This window comes from Lampris incognitus, chromosome 2, assembly GCF_029633865.1.
Source record: "Lampris incognitus isolate fLamInc1 chromosome 2, fLamInc1.hap2, whole genome shotgun sequence".
Lineage (NCBI taxonomy): Eukaryota > Metazoa > Chordata > Actinopteri > Lampriformes > Lampridae > Lampris > Lampris incognitus.
Genome location: NC_079212.1, coordinates 84,914,997 through 84,930,845, shown reverse-complemented (window position 1 = coordinate 84,930,845; position 15,849 = coordinate 84,914,997). Strand labels below are relative to the sequence as shown.

Below are 15,849 nucleotides of genomic sequence, written 5' to 3'. Positions count from 1 at the left end.
ACTAGTTTGCGATACTTGTTCAAGCACTAGTTTGAGATACTTGTTCCAGCACTAGTTTGAGATACTTGTTCCAGCACTAGTTTGAGTTACTTGTTCCAGCAATAACCTGTTCCTGCACTAGTTTGAGATAATTGTTCCAGCACTAGTTTGAGATACCTTTTCCAGCACTAGTTTGAGATACTGTTCCATAACTAGTTTGAGATACTTGTTCCAGCAATAACCTGTTCCTGCACTAGTTTGAGATACTTGTTCCAGCACTAGTTTGAGATACCTGTTCCAGCACTAGTTTGAGATACCTGTTCCAGCAGTAGTTTGAGATACTTGTTCCAGCACTAGTTTGAGATAACGTGTTCCAGCACTACGTTAAGATACTGGTTCCAGCACTAGTTTGAGATACCTGTTCCAGCAGTAGTTTGAGATACTTGTTCCAGCACCAGTTTGAGATACTTGTTCAAGCACTAGTTTGCGATACTTGTTCAAGCACTAGTTTGAGATACTTGTTCCAGCACTAGTTTGAGATACTTGTTTCAGCACTAGTTTGAGATACTTGTTCCAGCACTAGTTTGAGATACTTGTTCCAGCACTAGTCTGAGTTACTTGTTCCAGCAATAACCTGTTCCTTCCCTAGTTTGAGATACTTGTTCCAGCACTACTTTGAGATACCTGTTCCAGCAGTAGTTTGAGATACATGTTCCAGCACTAGTTTGAGATAATTGTTCCAGCACTAGTTTGAGATACGTTTTCCAGCACTAGTTTGAGATACTTGTTCCAGCACTAGTTTGAGTTACTTGTTCCAGCAATAACCTGTTCCAGCAGTAGTTTGAGATAATTGTTCCAGCACTAGTTTGAGATACTTGTTCCAGCACTAGTTTGAGATACTGTTCCAGGACTAGTTTGAGATACTTGTTCCAGCAATAACCTGTTCCTGCACTAGTTTGAGATACTTGTTCCAGCACTAGTTTGAGATACCTGTTCCAGCAGTAGTTTGAGATACAGTTCCAGCAGTAGTTTGAGATACTTGTTCCAGCACTAGTTTGAGATACTTGTTCCAGCACTAGTTTGAGATACCTGTTCCAGCAGTAGTTTGAGATACATGTTCCAGCACTAGTTTGAGACATTTTGTTCCAGCACTAGTTTGAGATACGTTTTCCAGCACTAGTTTGAGATACTTGTTCCAGCACTAGTTTGAGATACCTGTTCCAGCAGTAGTTTGAGATACTTGTTCCAGCACTAGTTTGAGATAACGTGTTCCAGCACTACGTTAAGATACTGGTTTCAGCACTAGTTTGAGATACCTGTTCAAGCAGTAGTTTGAGATACTTGCTCCAGCACTAGTTTGAGTTACTTGTTCCAGCAGTAGTTTGAGATACCTGTTCCAGCAGTAACTTGAGATAATCGTTCCAGCACTGGTTTGAGATACGTGTTCCAGCACTAGTTTGAGATACTTGTTCCAGCAGTAGTTTGAGATACTTGTTCCAGCAGTAGTTTGAGATACTTGTTCCAGCAGTAGTTTGAGATACCTGTTCCAGCAGTAGTTTGAGATACTTGTTCCAGCACTAGTTTGAGATACCTGTTCAAGCAGTAGTTTTGAGATACTTGTTCAAGCAGTAGTTTGAGATACTTGTTCCAGCAGTAGTTTGAGATACCTGTTCAAGCTCCAGTTTGAGATACTTGTTCAAGCACTAGTTTGCGATACTTGTTCCAGAAGTAGTTTGAGATACCTGTTCCAGCACCAGTTTGAGATACTTGTTCAAGCACTAGTTTGAGATACTTGTTCCAGCATTAGTTTGAGATACTTGTTCCAGCAGTAGTTTGAGATACTTGTTCCAGCAGTAGTTTGAGATACTTGTTCCAGCAGTAGTTTGAGATACCTGTTCCAGCAGTAGTTTGAGATACTTGTTCCAGAACTAGTTTGAGATACCTGTTCAAGCAGTAGTTTTGAGATACTGTTCCATAACTAGTTTGAGTTACTTGTTCCAGCAATAACCTGTTCCTGCACTAGTTTGAGATACCTTTTCCAGCACTAGTTTGACATACTGTTCCATAACTAGTTTGAGATACTTATTCCAGCAATAACCTGTTCCTGCACTTGTTTGAGATACTTGTCCCAGCACTAGTTTGAGATACCTGTTCCAGCAGTAGTTTGAGATACTTGCTCCAGCACTAGTTTGAGATACTTGTTCCAGCACTAGTTTAAGATACTTTTTCCAGCACTAGTTTGAGATACCTGTTCCAGCAGTAGTTTGAGATACTTGTTCCAGCACTAGTTTGAGATAACGTGTTCCAGCACTACGTTAAGATACTGGTTCCAGCACTAGTTTGAGATACTTGTTCCAGCACCAGTTTGAGATACTTGTTCAAGCACTAGTTTGCGATACTTGTTCAAGCACTAGTTTGAGATACTTGTTCCAGCACTAGTTTGAGATACTTGTTCCAGCACTAGTTTGAGTTACTTGTTCCAGCAATAACCTGTTCCTGCACTAGTTTGAGATAATTGTTCCAGCACTAGTTTGAGATACCTTTTCCAGCACTAGTTTGAGATACTGTTCCATAACTAGTTTGAGATACTTGTTCCAGCAATAACCTGTTCCTGCACTAGTTTGAGATACTTGTTCCAGCACTAGTTTGAGATACCTGTTCCAGCACTAGTTTGAGATACCTGTTCCAGCAGTAGTTTGAGATACTTGTTCCAGCACTAGTTTGAGATAACGTGTTCCAGCACTACGTTAAGATACTGGTTCCAGCACTAGTTTGAGATACCTGTTCCAGCAGTAGTTTGAGATACTTGTTCCAGCACCAGTTTGAGATACTTGTTCAAGCACTAGTTTGCGATACTTGTTCAAGGACTAGTTTGAGATACTTGTTCCAGCACTAGTTTGAGATACTTGTTTCAGCACTAGTTTGAGATAATTGTTCCAGCACTAGTTTGAGATACTTGTTCCAGCACTAGTCTGAGTTACTTGTTCCAGCAATAACCTGTTCCTGCACTAGTTTGAGATACTTGTTCCAGCACTAGTTTGAGATACCTGTTCCAGCAGTAGTTTGAGATACATGTTCCAGCACTAGTTTGAGACATTTTGTTCCAGCACTAGTTTGAGATACGTTTTCCAGCACTAGTTTGAGATACTTGTTCCAGCACTAGTTTGAGATACCTGTTCCAGCAGTAGTTTGAGATACTTGTTCCAGCACTAGTTTGAGATAACGTGTTCCAGCACTACGTTAAGATACTGGTTTCAGCACTAGTTTGAGATACCTGTTCAAGCAGTAGTTTGAGATACTTGCTCCAGCACTAGTTTGAGTTACTTGTTCCAGCAGTAGTTTGAGATACCTGTTCCAGCAGTAACTTGAGATAATCGTTCCAGCACTGGTTTGAGATACGTGTTCCAGCAGTAGTTTGAGATACTTGTTCCAGCACTAGTTTGAGATACTTGTTCCAGCACTAGTTTGAGATACGTTTTCCAGCACTAGTTTGAGATACTTGTTCCAGCACTAGTTTGAGTTACTTTTTCCAGCAATAACCTGTTCCTGCACTAGTTTAAGATACTTGTTCCAGCACTAGTTTGAGATACTTTTTCCAGCACTAGTTTGAGATACTGTTCCAGCACTAGTTTGAGATACTTGTTCCAGCAATAACCTGTTCCTGCACTAGTTTGAGATACTTGTTCCACCTCTAGTTTGAGATACCTGTTCCAGCAGTAGTTTGAGATACTTGCTCCAGCACTAGTTTGAGATACTTTTTCCAGCACTACTTTGAGATACCTGTTCCAGCAGTAGTTTGAGATACTTGTTCCAGCACTAGTTTGAGATAACGTGTTCCAGCACTACGTTAAGATACTGGTTCCAGCAGTAGTTTGAGATACCTGTTCAAGCAGTAGTTTGAGATACTTGCTCCAGCACTAGTTTGAGATACCTGTTCAAGCACTAGTTTGAGATACTTGTTCCAGCACTAATTTGAGATACTTGTTCCAGCAGTAGTTTGAGATACTTGTTCCAGCAGTAGTTTGAGATACTTGTTCCAGCAGTAGCTTGAGATACCTGTTCCAGCAGTAGTTTGAGATACTTGTTCCAGCACTAGTTTGAGATACCTGTTCAAGCAGTAGTTTTGAGATACTTGTTCAAGCAGTAGTTTGAGATACTTTTTCCAGCAGTAGTTTGAGATAATTGTTCCAGCACTAGTTTGGGATACTTGTTCCAGCATTAGTTTGATATACTTCTTCCTGCACTAGTTTGAGATACTTGTTCCTGCACTAGTTTGAGATACCTGTTCCAGCATTAGTTTGAGACGCCTGCTCCAGCACTAGTTTGAGATACTTGTTCCAGCATTAGTTTGAGATACTTGTTCCAGCAGTAGTTTGAGACACATGTTCCAGCAGTAGTTTGAGATACCTGTTCCAGCAGTAACTTGAGATACTTGTTCCAGCACTAGTTTGAGATACGTGTTCCAGCACTAGTTTGAGACGCCTGCTCCAGCACTAATTTGAGATACTTGTTCCAGCATTAGTTTGAGATACCTGTTCCAGCAGTAGTTTGAGACGCCTGCTCCAGCACTAGTTTGAGATAACTTGTTCCAGCATTAGTTTGAGATACTTGTTCCAGCAGTAGTTTGAGATACCTGTTCCAGCAGTAGTTTGAGATACTTGTTCCAGCAGTAGTTTGAGATACCTTTTCCAGCAGTAGTTTGAGATACCTGTTCCAGCAGTAACTTGAGATACTTGTTCCAGCACTAGTTTGAGATACCTGTTCCAGCAGTAGTTTGAGATACATGTTCCAGCACTAGTTTGAGATAATTGTTCCAGCACTAGTTTGAGATACATTTTCCAGCACTAGTTTGAGATACTTGTTCCAGCACTAGTTTGAGTTACTTGTTCCAGCAATAACCTGTTCCTGCACTACTTTAAGATAATTGTTCCAGCACTAGTTTGAGATACTTTTTCCAGCACTAGTTTGAGATACTTGTTCCAGCAATAACTTGTTCCTGCACTAGTTTGAGTTACTTGTTCTAGCACTAGTTTGAGATACCTGTTCCAGCAGTAGTTTGAGATACTTCCTCCAGCACTAGTTTGAGATACTTTTTCCAGCACTAGTTTGAGATACCTGTTCCAGCACTAGTTTGAGATAACGTGTTCAACCAGCAGTTTGAGATACTTGTTCCAGCACTAGTTTGAGATACTTGTTCCAGCAGTAGTTTGAGATACTTGTTCCAGCAGTAGTTTTAGATACCTGTTCCAGCAGTAGTTTTGAGATACTTGTTCAAGCAGTAGTTTGAGATACTTGTTCCAGCAGTAGTTTGAGATACCTGTTCCAGCACTAGTTTGAGTTACTTGTTCCAGCATTAGTTTGATATACTTGTTCCTGCACTAGTTTGAGATACTTGTTCCAGCAGTAGTTTGAGATACCTGTTCCAGCAGTAGTTTGAGATACTTGTTCCAGCACTAGTTTGAGATAATTACAGATGAAGGACTACAGATACAGATGAAGGACTCATCTGAAAGGAGTCTCTTCCCTGCAGGAGTTACCAGTGAGGAAAGGCGGAGCATGCATGTGTTTGCTGTTTCGTCCTTCCTCTGTAGTCTGGTCCTTCATGTTGGTACACACTCCTGTATGTATGTTTGTTGTGCATCATCGAGTCATAGTAAAAACCACCATTCACAGTCCATGGCCCATGCAGCTGCCAGCACTTACCCACACACACGCATACACACACACATACACACACATCCCACATTCACACGCACACACATCCCACACACACATGCCACATGCACATGCACACACATTCCACAGCACACTGCAGAACACTTAGTAAAGCAAGAACCATGTGAAAAATGAGTTTGCCATCCAAATGACTCTTCGGAGAGCTGACAGAGCCAGTAAGAGACTCATCTCAAGTATACTGGACCTTCATGTCACCATGGACTGAAGTTTTATGGTGTTTTAACTCTGTGTGGGCTGCTCCTTCCATAATAAACAAGTCCCTCGCAGCATGGTTAATCGCTCCATACATGTCTAAGCTAGAGAAGATACAATACAGAACAACAGATTGCACTCTTCAGTGAATGACTATGAAGCTCTTGAGTGTGCCTCAGAACTTGAGTCATCCTCCTGTCCAGGTCGAAGGCATGACGAGGCCCCCCATATGAGCTCTGGTTCAGGGAGGTGTGTGAACTTAGCAGGGCTTGGCCACGCTGTGAGCCCTATGGACCATCCCTCATCTATGGACCATCCCTCATCTACGGACCATCCCTCATCTATGGACCATCCCTCCTCTATGGACCATCCCTCATCTATGGACCGTCCCTCATCTATGGACCATCCCTCATCTATGGACCATCCCTCTGTGGATCATCCCTCATCTATGGACCATCCCTCACACACTGTCGCCCACACACACCGAGCAGTAAAAGAACTCTTTATATGGCTGTACAATCAACCATATATGTGTGTGTGTGCGTGTGTGTGTGGGGTAGGGGGTAGATAGTGTGACCATTATTAAGCCATAGACACTCCTGACAGTGGACACAGTGAAGAGCAGGAAGCTGCTTGGGCTCATTTTCATAGTTACTTACAGCAAGCACCAACTTTTTCTCCGGCACATGCACTGCCATGTTGTTGATGTTAAGAGAAACAGACAGCCTCCTATGCAACACTATGTAATCATCCTCTTCTTCAGCTTGATTGGTTGCCTGATAAAAAAGTGGTTCATGTCATAGTGCCTTTTTTTTTTAAATGTCCCCCCCTTTTTCTTCCCAATTGTATTTGGCCAATCACCCCACTCTTCCAAGCCATCCCGGTCGCTGCTTCACCCCCTCTGCTGATCCGGGGAGGGCTGCAGACTACCACATGCCTCCTCTGATACATGTGGAGTCACCAGCTGCTGCTTTTCACCTGACAGTGAGGAGTTTCACCAGGGGGACGTAGCACATGGAAGGATCACGCTATTCCCCCCAGTTCCCCCTCCCCCCAAACTGGCGCCCGACCGAGCTAATTATGTTTGTAGGGACGCCCGACCAAGCCAGAGGTAACAAGGGGATTCGAACCAGTGATCCTTGTGTTGGTAGGCAACAGGATAGACTGCCATGCCACCTGGACGCCCCATCATAGTGCTTTTCTGTATAATTTCAGCTCTTCCCGACTTTGGGGAGCACCTTTTTTCTGCCAAAAAAAGCACTCTACCCAGCGCTCTTTGAGAGAGGCCGCTGTCCGCCCACCCTGCAGCTGCTTTTCGTGGGTTTTGCTGTAGAAAAAGTGCTGGCAGCTTAGAATAACTCCCAGTGTGAACACGCCCTTAGATGTGAGCCTTGGTCTTCTGCATTGCTACCAACCAGACAGAGTTGGACAAGATCAGCGGCCTCGGCCCTGCAGATCAGAGCAGTAGACAGCTGCTGATCTTTATTCTGCACCTCTCTTCACCTGCATGGCTAAATAAACCAGGCTAGCGGGACAGTCATACCGACAGTCATGCTTATAGACTTGCCAGAGTCTGCTTTTACTTGGACATTGCATCGCATGAGCACTCCCTCATAGAAAGTGAACACAGACGTGTCGCAATTGAAACATCAGCTGTATTAATGGAGGATCCCATGTGCCTGTGTCCTGCTGCCATGTTTTCTTTTAAACACACCCTTCCAAGTTATTTCTGATATGCAACTTTTGAACAGCCTTATTGGGACTGAAACTTTAATTCCCATTTGAGCTGGAAAGGAAGGCTTTGGGTTTCAGGGGGCTTTTGTTGTCTAAACAGTGATGTGTTGATGTGACAACAAACATGAGGGTGGGAGGAGTAAACAGTGAGAAGCGGAGGGGGTTCATGTGGGGATTGTAGTGTTGAGGATTTGTGTTTCCTCAGACAAATGACATGAGCTCCATTTAGCAAGCACATGTAGACTAGATGAGGCAAGTAGAGAAGTCAGCTTTGCCTTGGGATTCTGACTTAAGGTAGAGTTTGATAATTTTGTGCAACCTAGCAGATTAAAAAAAATTTTTTTTCCCTGTATCCATTTCACCTCATGGCATTTTCTTGCCAGACTGGCGCATTTATTTTACTACAGAATGGCTGAAACAACATATAACATAAACACGCACTCGCACACATCCTTGCACTTCTATCTTTGTGAGGACCCTCATTGACTGCATTCGTTCCCTAGCCCTTAACCCTAACTTCAACCGTCAGAACTACATGCCTAACCTTAACCTTATCCTAATACTAACCTTAACTCTAAACCCAAGTCCTAACCCTAAAACAGGCCCTTAAAGAAGTGAGGACCGGCCAAAATGTCCTCACTGTCCAAAAAAATATCCCCACTCTGGTGGTTAAAAACTCAAATTAGTCCTCACTAAGCCGAAGATAGAAATACAGAAACACAAAGGTGGGTGGAACCTCTCCTCACCCTACATGTGAAACCATGCAAAGGAACTCATCACGTGTTCATTTCCAGATGTATCGTGCTAACTGGTACATCTGGTTCATAGGATCAGAGTCTGCGGCTGCCTCGTTGTGCCTCTGATAGAGGTGTGTTGATTGACATTATGACAGACCTGGGGGTTAGTTGTAGGTGAAGGAAAAAAAGGAGAGGCACATTTTTTTAAGGACCAGGTTTTTAGGGCCGTGCTGAGTTCAGAGCGATGACAGATCCTGACAGATCTTGGCTCCTTTGCCAGGTAAAATAACCCCTCCCTCCCTTTATCTGTCTTTCTATCTGTCTGTCTGTCTCTCAGTTATGGTCCCTCCACCTCTAGACACACCAGTCACTTCCTCTCCACCGGCGCCACATGCAGCTTCTCAACTGGAACTGCTTCCCCCCCTTGTTCTCTCAAGCCTCAGTCTTTCACATTTTCAGTTTCAGTGCCCATCACTCAGTGTGCTCCACCCATCAATCTTTCTGCCCCGCCCATCACTCCATGTGCTCCGCCCATCATCACAACAGCCTCCTGACTCACCTGCGCTGTGGCATCTGGCACACCGACACACGACCACATCAGATTATTCACGACTGCAAGGTTTCTAACGAGGCCCGTGCGGGGGGGCTCTGCAATTTGACATGCGAGGCCCATGCATGCGCATGAATCACGATATTCTAGTTCTACTGCACATGTAATCTGGGTGCAATACATGTTTAACAAGTCGAATAATACAGCAGCATCATGCACACAGTCTCAGCTATTACTTTTTGCTATTACAGTCTTTCACAGGAAAAATATCAAGTGTAAAACTATTGGCTTCACATCATCAAGTCAGCTCAACTGTCACTTATTTTAGCATGTTGAAGTATGACAGTATGTTACAATTCAGTATTTCAGGTCTATATTACATCATTTTCAGAGCAGTCATTACACGTAGCCTACGCTCACAGTCACATGAACCCGCTAGCTTTGGACACCTGCTCAGCCACCACACCGCTGCTCAGACATCACATCTCTGCTCAGCCACCACACCGCTGCTCAGCCACCACATCTCTGCTCAGCCACCACACCGCTGCTCAGCCACCACACTGCTGCTCAGACACCACATTTCTGCTCAGCCAGCCACCACACCGCTGCTCAGACACCACATCTCTGCTCAGCCAGCACACCTCTGCTCAGACACCAGACCTCTGCTAAGCCACCACATCTCTGCTCAGGCACCACATCTCTGCTCAGCCACCGCATCTCTGCTTGACACATCTCTGCTCAGCCACCACACCGCTGCTCAGACAGCACACCTCTGCTCAGACACCACATCTCTGTTCAGCCACCACATCTCTGCTCAGCCACCACACCGCTGCTCAGACACAACAGCTCTGCTCAGCCACCACACCTCTGCTCAGACAGCACACCTCTGCTCAGACACCACATCTCTGCTCAGCCACCACACCGCTGCTTATCCACCACACCGCTGCTCAGACACCACATCTCTGCTCAGCCACCACACCGCTGCTCAGACACCACACTGCTACTCAGACATCACATCTCTGCTCAGCCACCACACCGCTGCTCAGACACCACACTGCTGCTCAGACATCACATCTCTGCTCAGCCACCACACCGCTGCTCAGCCACCGCGTCTCTGCTCAGACACCACGTCTCTGCTCAGCCACGACACCTTTGCTCAGCCACCACATCTCTGCTCAGACACCACACCTCTGCTCAGCCCCCACACCTCTGCTCAAGACACCACACCTCTGCTCAGCCACCACATCTCTTCTCAGCCACCACATCTCTGGAAGTGTTGACAGATTTATCCAGCAATCATCACAGTGATTAATGAAATTCTTCCTTCTTTTTAATTGTTTTCCTTTTCTTGGCACCTGACTCGTGTTTACAAAATCAGTCGTGCTCTTGTGCATCCGACATTGTTCCCTTTCCTCGTCTTCCTGTAAAAGCAGAGATGGAGCACGCACTACATAATGACGCAATATCAAAATGAAAAAACTTGAATAACTGTTAGCTTTTTTTCATGTGACCTTGGCTATGCATAATGGGAATGACACAGGGATTTCATTCTAGAAGCCTGTTGGGTCAAGAACAGTCATAAAAAAATTATATATTAAAAAAAAACTGCAGGCTGGTAGGCCAGGTGTGAGGCCCTGTGCAGTCACACTTTCTGCACAGCCCAAATGATTATTCTGCATGAGAGAAAGAGAGAGACTACGTCACCCCTGCCTACACCCACAGCCTGGTCAAGTCCAACACAGTAAGGGCAATGGCCAGCCAAACGTTTCTTCTTCTTTTTTTTAATCTATTTTTCCCCCATTTTCCCAACCCCACTACAGTAGCTAACCTCGCTGCTATGTGTGCTATTGGTGAGGGTTATTTAATGTGGTGTGTTACAACAAAATGTCCTAAATAAATAAATAACCAGATAGATGGCTAGATGGATGGATGGCAGTGTGAGTGTGTCTCATAAGGTGGACGTGCCCCTGGCGTGCGGGGAAGCTGAGTGTTGTTGGGCAGCTGGGTTCATGCTGCTATGCTGATGACTGCGTCCTATAGATGGTAGATGGGTAGCTATTACATCTAGTCATGCACTGCTTCATAAACCCCACTGTTTGTTGTGTACTTTAGCTAGCTGGTTAGAAATCCATCTGTCTAGAGATTTGTGATGCAAAGGATAACTAGCTAGTTATTAACCTCTGTTATTAAGATTTGTTTTTAAATAAATGTTAACGCTACAGGTCAATGGTTTGTTACAGAGGAGCAGCTTTAGTCTACTCTGTTCTATTCTACTTCTATTCTGTTCTGTTGGTTTTAACTGACTGATCAGGTTAGCTTGGCCATGAGCCTGTAGCCTGTCTGCTGACCAATGGGAGATGTTCTGCAAACCACAGTTTCCTGTCATCCTAACCAGCTGTACACAGTAGCTCAGTAATTCTTTAAATTGTAAATCCTGATCAGGATTATTCAAAGGTATTGTGATCTCACAGTCAAGTACACTGAATAGTACATTTCACTAGGAGACAGTGGTAATGTTTAAGTAGTGATGAGTAAATGTGGCCATCAGAGTACCAGCTTACAATAAGACCATTTATTTTTTTCAGGGTTGGGTACCATTCACATTCAAACTGATACCAGTACTCAACAGTCCTTTTTTTTTAGTACTGTACTCTCTTCATAATGATAAAAATGTAGTTTCAGTTGTAAAAAATCAGTCCGAGCTTCTCAATTTCAACATGATCTATCTATCTATCTATCTATCTATCTATCTATCTATCTATCTATCTATCTATCTGTGGATAGTAATTATGTAGTTAGCAGAAGCAAGCTAACATCTCGTAAGTCAAGGTCAAAGCTAAAACGATTTGAATTTCATTTGACCTCTCCAGCCCCTGGGAAGCCCCCGTCCTCAACTTCACCTCCTTTTCTTCCCCCCCCTTTTCTTTTTTCATTTGTTCTTCTCTCATTTTACTATCTTTTTTCCTTTATGCCCATTCTCTCCTTCAGAAGCCTGGCCTGTTGTTAATGGCTGTGTGAGCAGGGTGGGTGGAGGTCCAGGTTGAAGATGTCCTGGTAGGGGAGGCTGAGGAGCACATGTGGGACTGTCAGGAGGGGTTGTGACTGGATTTTTGACCCCAGAGTCTTTTTCTTTTTTTATACTGTGGAGGGGTCCAAGGATGGCGCTGTTAATGTGAATAGGGTGCGCAAGGTGACCGGCTTCCAATAAAGATGTAGCCAGCTTGGCCGGGGGCCTCCTTCCCATGCCATGCACAGCCTTTATAGGGCAGCTTATGAGCCCAGACCTCTATTAAACCCCGTCCAGCCTGCTCAGAGGTATTTAGGGCCAGGAAACATGGGAGTCGGGGAGAGAGGGGGTTGGGGAGGAGCAGAAGGAGGTGAAGTTGGGGTGACCAAAGGTGAAAGTTGAAATGCACATATAACGGAATCAGGGTGCTTCTCTGGGTTGCCAGTAGTGTAAAGCAGGTGTATGAAAGTCACCTTGTGTGGGTGCAGCGTGGAAGGGGTCGGTGTGGTGTGACGTGTGGATGCTATCTGTGTTTTCATTGTTTATTTGAAGTGACTTCATCAGCAGCCGTTGAACGGCTTTGCCTGTGGACAGCAAATGGTGCAGATATGTAGTGTGGCCAGTTGAGACAGTAGAAGGGGAGGGGGCAGTTGAGACAGTATAAGGGGAGGGGGCAGCAGACACAGCCCATAAACACCCCGCTTCTGTTTGTTCACATGGGGCTCAAGGTATATAGGCAGCTCTGCTTTGGAAGCCTTCCAAATAAAAATGCAAATGCACACATGGTGTGCATCCTCTGTGTGCGCACGCACACACACACACACACACACACACACACACACACACACACACACACACACACACACACACACACACACACACACACACACACTTCAGAAGTCAGTCAAAAGAAGGAGCAGAGGTATTCTGCTCTCCCGCTTGCTTGTAAAAGGAGAAGCCAATCAAATCTCAGCTGCCAATCAGGGTTTTATCAGCCGGGTCATCTGGCCATCAGCTAATTGTGTCTCTTTTAACTCTGTGTCAGTCAACACTGTCGCCCCTCCCTTTTCTCTTAAAATGTGTGCCTTTGAGCTTGCCTTCTGGGTAAGCTCCGCAGGGTGGGCTGTAGGGTGGAGGGGCTTGTTGTTAACCCCTCTCTCCCCTTATCAGGGCCTGTATTGGCTTTCATCACAGTTTCAAAGACTTAAAGAACTTGGGTAAATAAGATTATGCTCTGACAATAATGAAGTACCTTCAGAGCCTAAATGCATATGAACCCCCCCCCCCCCCACCTCTCTCTCTCTCTCTCTCTCTGCAGCGGTGGAGACCCAGAGTACAAGCTCAGAGGAGATGGTGCCCAGCTCTCCGTCTCCTCCACCTCCTCCACGCATCTACAAGCCTTGTTTTGTGTGCCAGGACAAGTCGTCTGGCTATCACTATGGTGTGAGCTCCTGTGAGGGCTGCAAGGTAAGCCTCACAAAATAGGAAGAAAAAAGAAGTTCAGCGAATTTAGCAACCGAGGGATTCGTATTTAAGGGACTAGCATCAAAGGAACAGCTGATGCCTGCGGAAATCTGGTGTGAGAGGAAATCTGGTGTTTTCAGTAGACGAGTCAAAGGCTCAGACTATGCACCACAAAGCTGTTATTATTGTGGTTGTTGCTGAGCCGCCCTCTAGTGTTTCCTAACCAACACTGCACTGTGTTATGCGTTGGCCTTGGAGCTCAAAGACAGTTTTGGTCTTTCTTGTCTTTCAGGGCTTCTTCCGCCGCAGCATCCAGAAGAACATGGTGTACACCTGCCACCGAGACAAGAACTGCCAGATCAACAAAGTGACCCGCAACCGCTGCCAGTACTGTCGGCTGCAGAAATGCTTTGAGGTCGGGATGTCCAAAGAAGGTGAGTGCCTCAGAAGGGACGGGCCTTGTCAAATATTCATGAAGCTTTTTTTCCACTACAGCAACTGGACGTGCATAGTAATATTAAAAGTGTTATTGTTTTTCTCCCGAAACAAATAAGCGGTGCGTAATGACAGGAACAAAAGGAAGAAGGATGTGAAGGAGGAAGTGGTGCTGCCAGAGAGTTATGAGCTGAGTGGAGAGTTGGAAGAGCTGGTCAACAAAGTCAGCAAAGCTCACCAAGAGACATTCCCATCTCTGTGCCAGCTCGGCAAATATACCACAGTGAGTTTACCACCACACACACACACACACACACACATATATATATATATATATATATATATATATAAACAGAAACACACGTCGAGAGACACACAGGCACACATACATACATACTCACACACATACATACACACATACGTACATATGTTATCTGACCGCCTCACCAGAAAGACCAGGGCACATCGTGCTTACTACCACGTTCCTCTTCCTGTCTCTCAGAACTCCAGCGCTGACCACAGAGTACAGTTGGACCTGGGCCTGTGGGACAAGTTCAGTGAGCTCTCCACCAAGTGCATTATAAAGATTGTGGAGTTTGCAAAGCGGTTGCCAGGCTTCACTTCGCTCACCATTGCTGACCAGATCACCCTCCTTAAATCTGCATGCCTGGACATCCTGGTACTCAAACACACGGTGTCATCACCACTTCCTCCCCAACCTTCTTCTCTTCCATGTTTTCCCTCCTCCAGCTCTTTCATTTATCACACTCCTTTAACCCTTTTAACCCCTCCCCCCTCCAGTGCTGGCTCAGGTGCCAATTTATAAGAATAACTAGTTCACAAAAATCTACATTGAATACTTTGCATGACTTCTTATTGGGCAGAACTTCCATTCTTATATTGCTCATGTTGCTATGGTTTGGACATGTGTGGAGGAGAGATGCTGGGTATATTGGGAGAAGGATGCTGAATATGGAGCTGCCAGGGAAGAGGAGAGGAGGAAGGCCAAAGAGGAGGTTTATGGATGTGGTGAGGGAGGACATGCAGGTGGCTGGTGTGACAAGAGGAAGATGCAGAGGACAGGAAGAGATGGAAACGGATGATCCGCTGTGGTGACCCCTAACGGGAGCAGCTGAAAGTAGTAGTAGTAGTAGATATTGCTCATGTTGCTTGTTCCGGTCTCTTCTTTAAACTGCTTTCTGTCCTCTGACTAGATGCTGAGGATCTGTACTCGCTACACTCCAGAGCAGGACACCATGACCTTCTCAGATGGCCTGACTCTAAACCGGACCCAGATGCACAACGCCGGGTTCGGCCCTCTCACAGACCTGGTGTTTGCCTTTGCTGGCCAACTGCTGCCGCTGGAGATGGATGACACGGAGACCGGCCTCCTCAGCGCCATCTGCCTCATCTGTGGAGGTAGTGCATGAGAGGCTTCTGGCTCAGCATTGTTTGTAACCAGCATCTACAGTCGATATAAAAAGGCTACACACCCCTGTTAAAATGGCATGTTTTTGTGACATAAAAAAATGAAAGCAAGATAAATCTTGTCAGAACTTCTTTCACTTTTTTTAAAAATTGCAACCTGTAAAAATAAAGTGAAAAACAATCAGAAACATTTTAGGGGGAAAAAAACTTAAAATAATCTGGTTGCATAAGTGTGCACACCCAACTGGAGATGTGGATGTGTTCAGAATTAACCAGTCACATTCAAACTCAAGTTAAATAGTAGTTAGTGTACTCCTGCCATCCATTAAAGTGACAGTGATGAACCCCAAATAAAGTTCAGCTTTTCCTGTAGCAGTTTCTGACATCTTCTTGGTTGCATCCAACTGCAAAAGCCATGGTCCACAAAGGTCTTACAAAGTATGAGCGGGATTTCATTGTTGAAAGGTATCCATCAGGAGGGGGGTACAAAATAATTTCCCAGGCATTAGATGAAACACATGGAACACAGTGAAGACAACCATCAACAAGTGGAGAAAATATGGCACAACAGTGACATCACCAAGAAC

At 44.9% G+C, this 15,849-nt stretch overlaps 1 protein-coding gene across 4 annotated transcripts in view; it reads left to right on the top strand.

Moving 5' to 3' along the window:
• The window catches only part of LOC130106625 (retinoic acid receptor gamma-A-like), a 125,707-nt gene that overhangs the window by 72,562 nt on the left and 37,296 nt on the right, over positions 1-15,849 (top strand). For all 4 annotated transcript variants that reach the window (XM_056272806.1, XM_056272807.1, XM_056272809.1 and 1 more), the window contains 5 exons: positions 13,254-13,402; positions 13,692-13,833; positions 13,954-14,117; positions 14,337-14,513; positions 15,049-15,253. In XM_056272806.1, the coding sequence (XP_056128781.1) occupies positions 13,254-13,402; positions 13,692-13,833; positions 13,954-14,117; positions 14,337-14,513; positions 15,049-15,253 (837 nt within the window). The remainder of the gene's footprint in view (positions 1-13,253; positions 13,403-13,691; positions 13,834-13,953; positions 14,118-14,336; positions 14,514-15,048; positions 15,254-15,849) is intronic.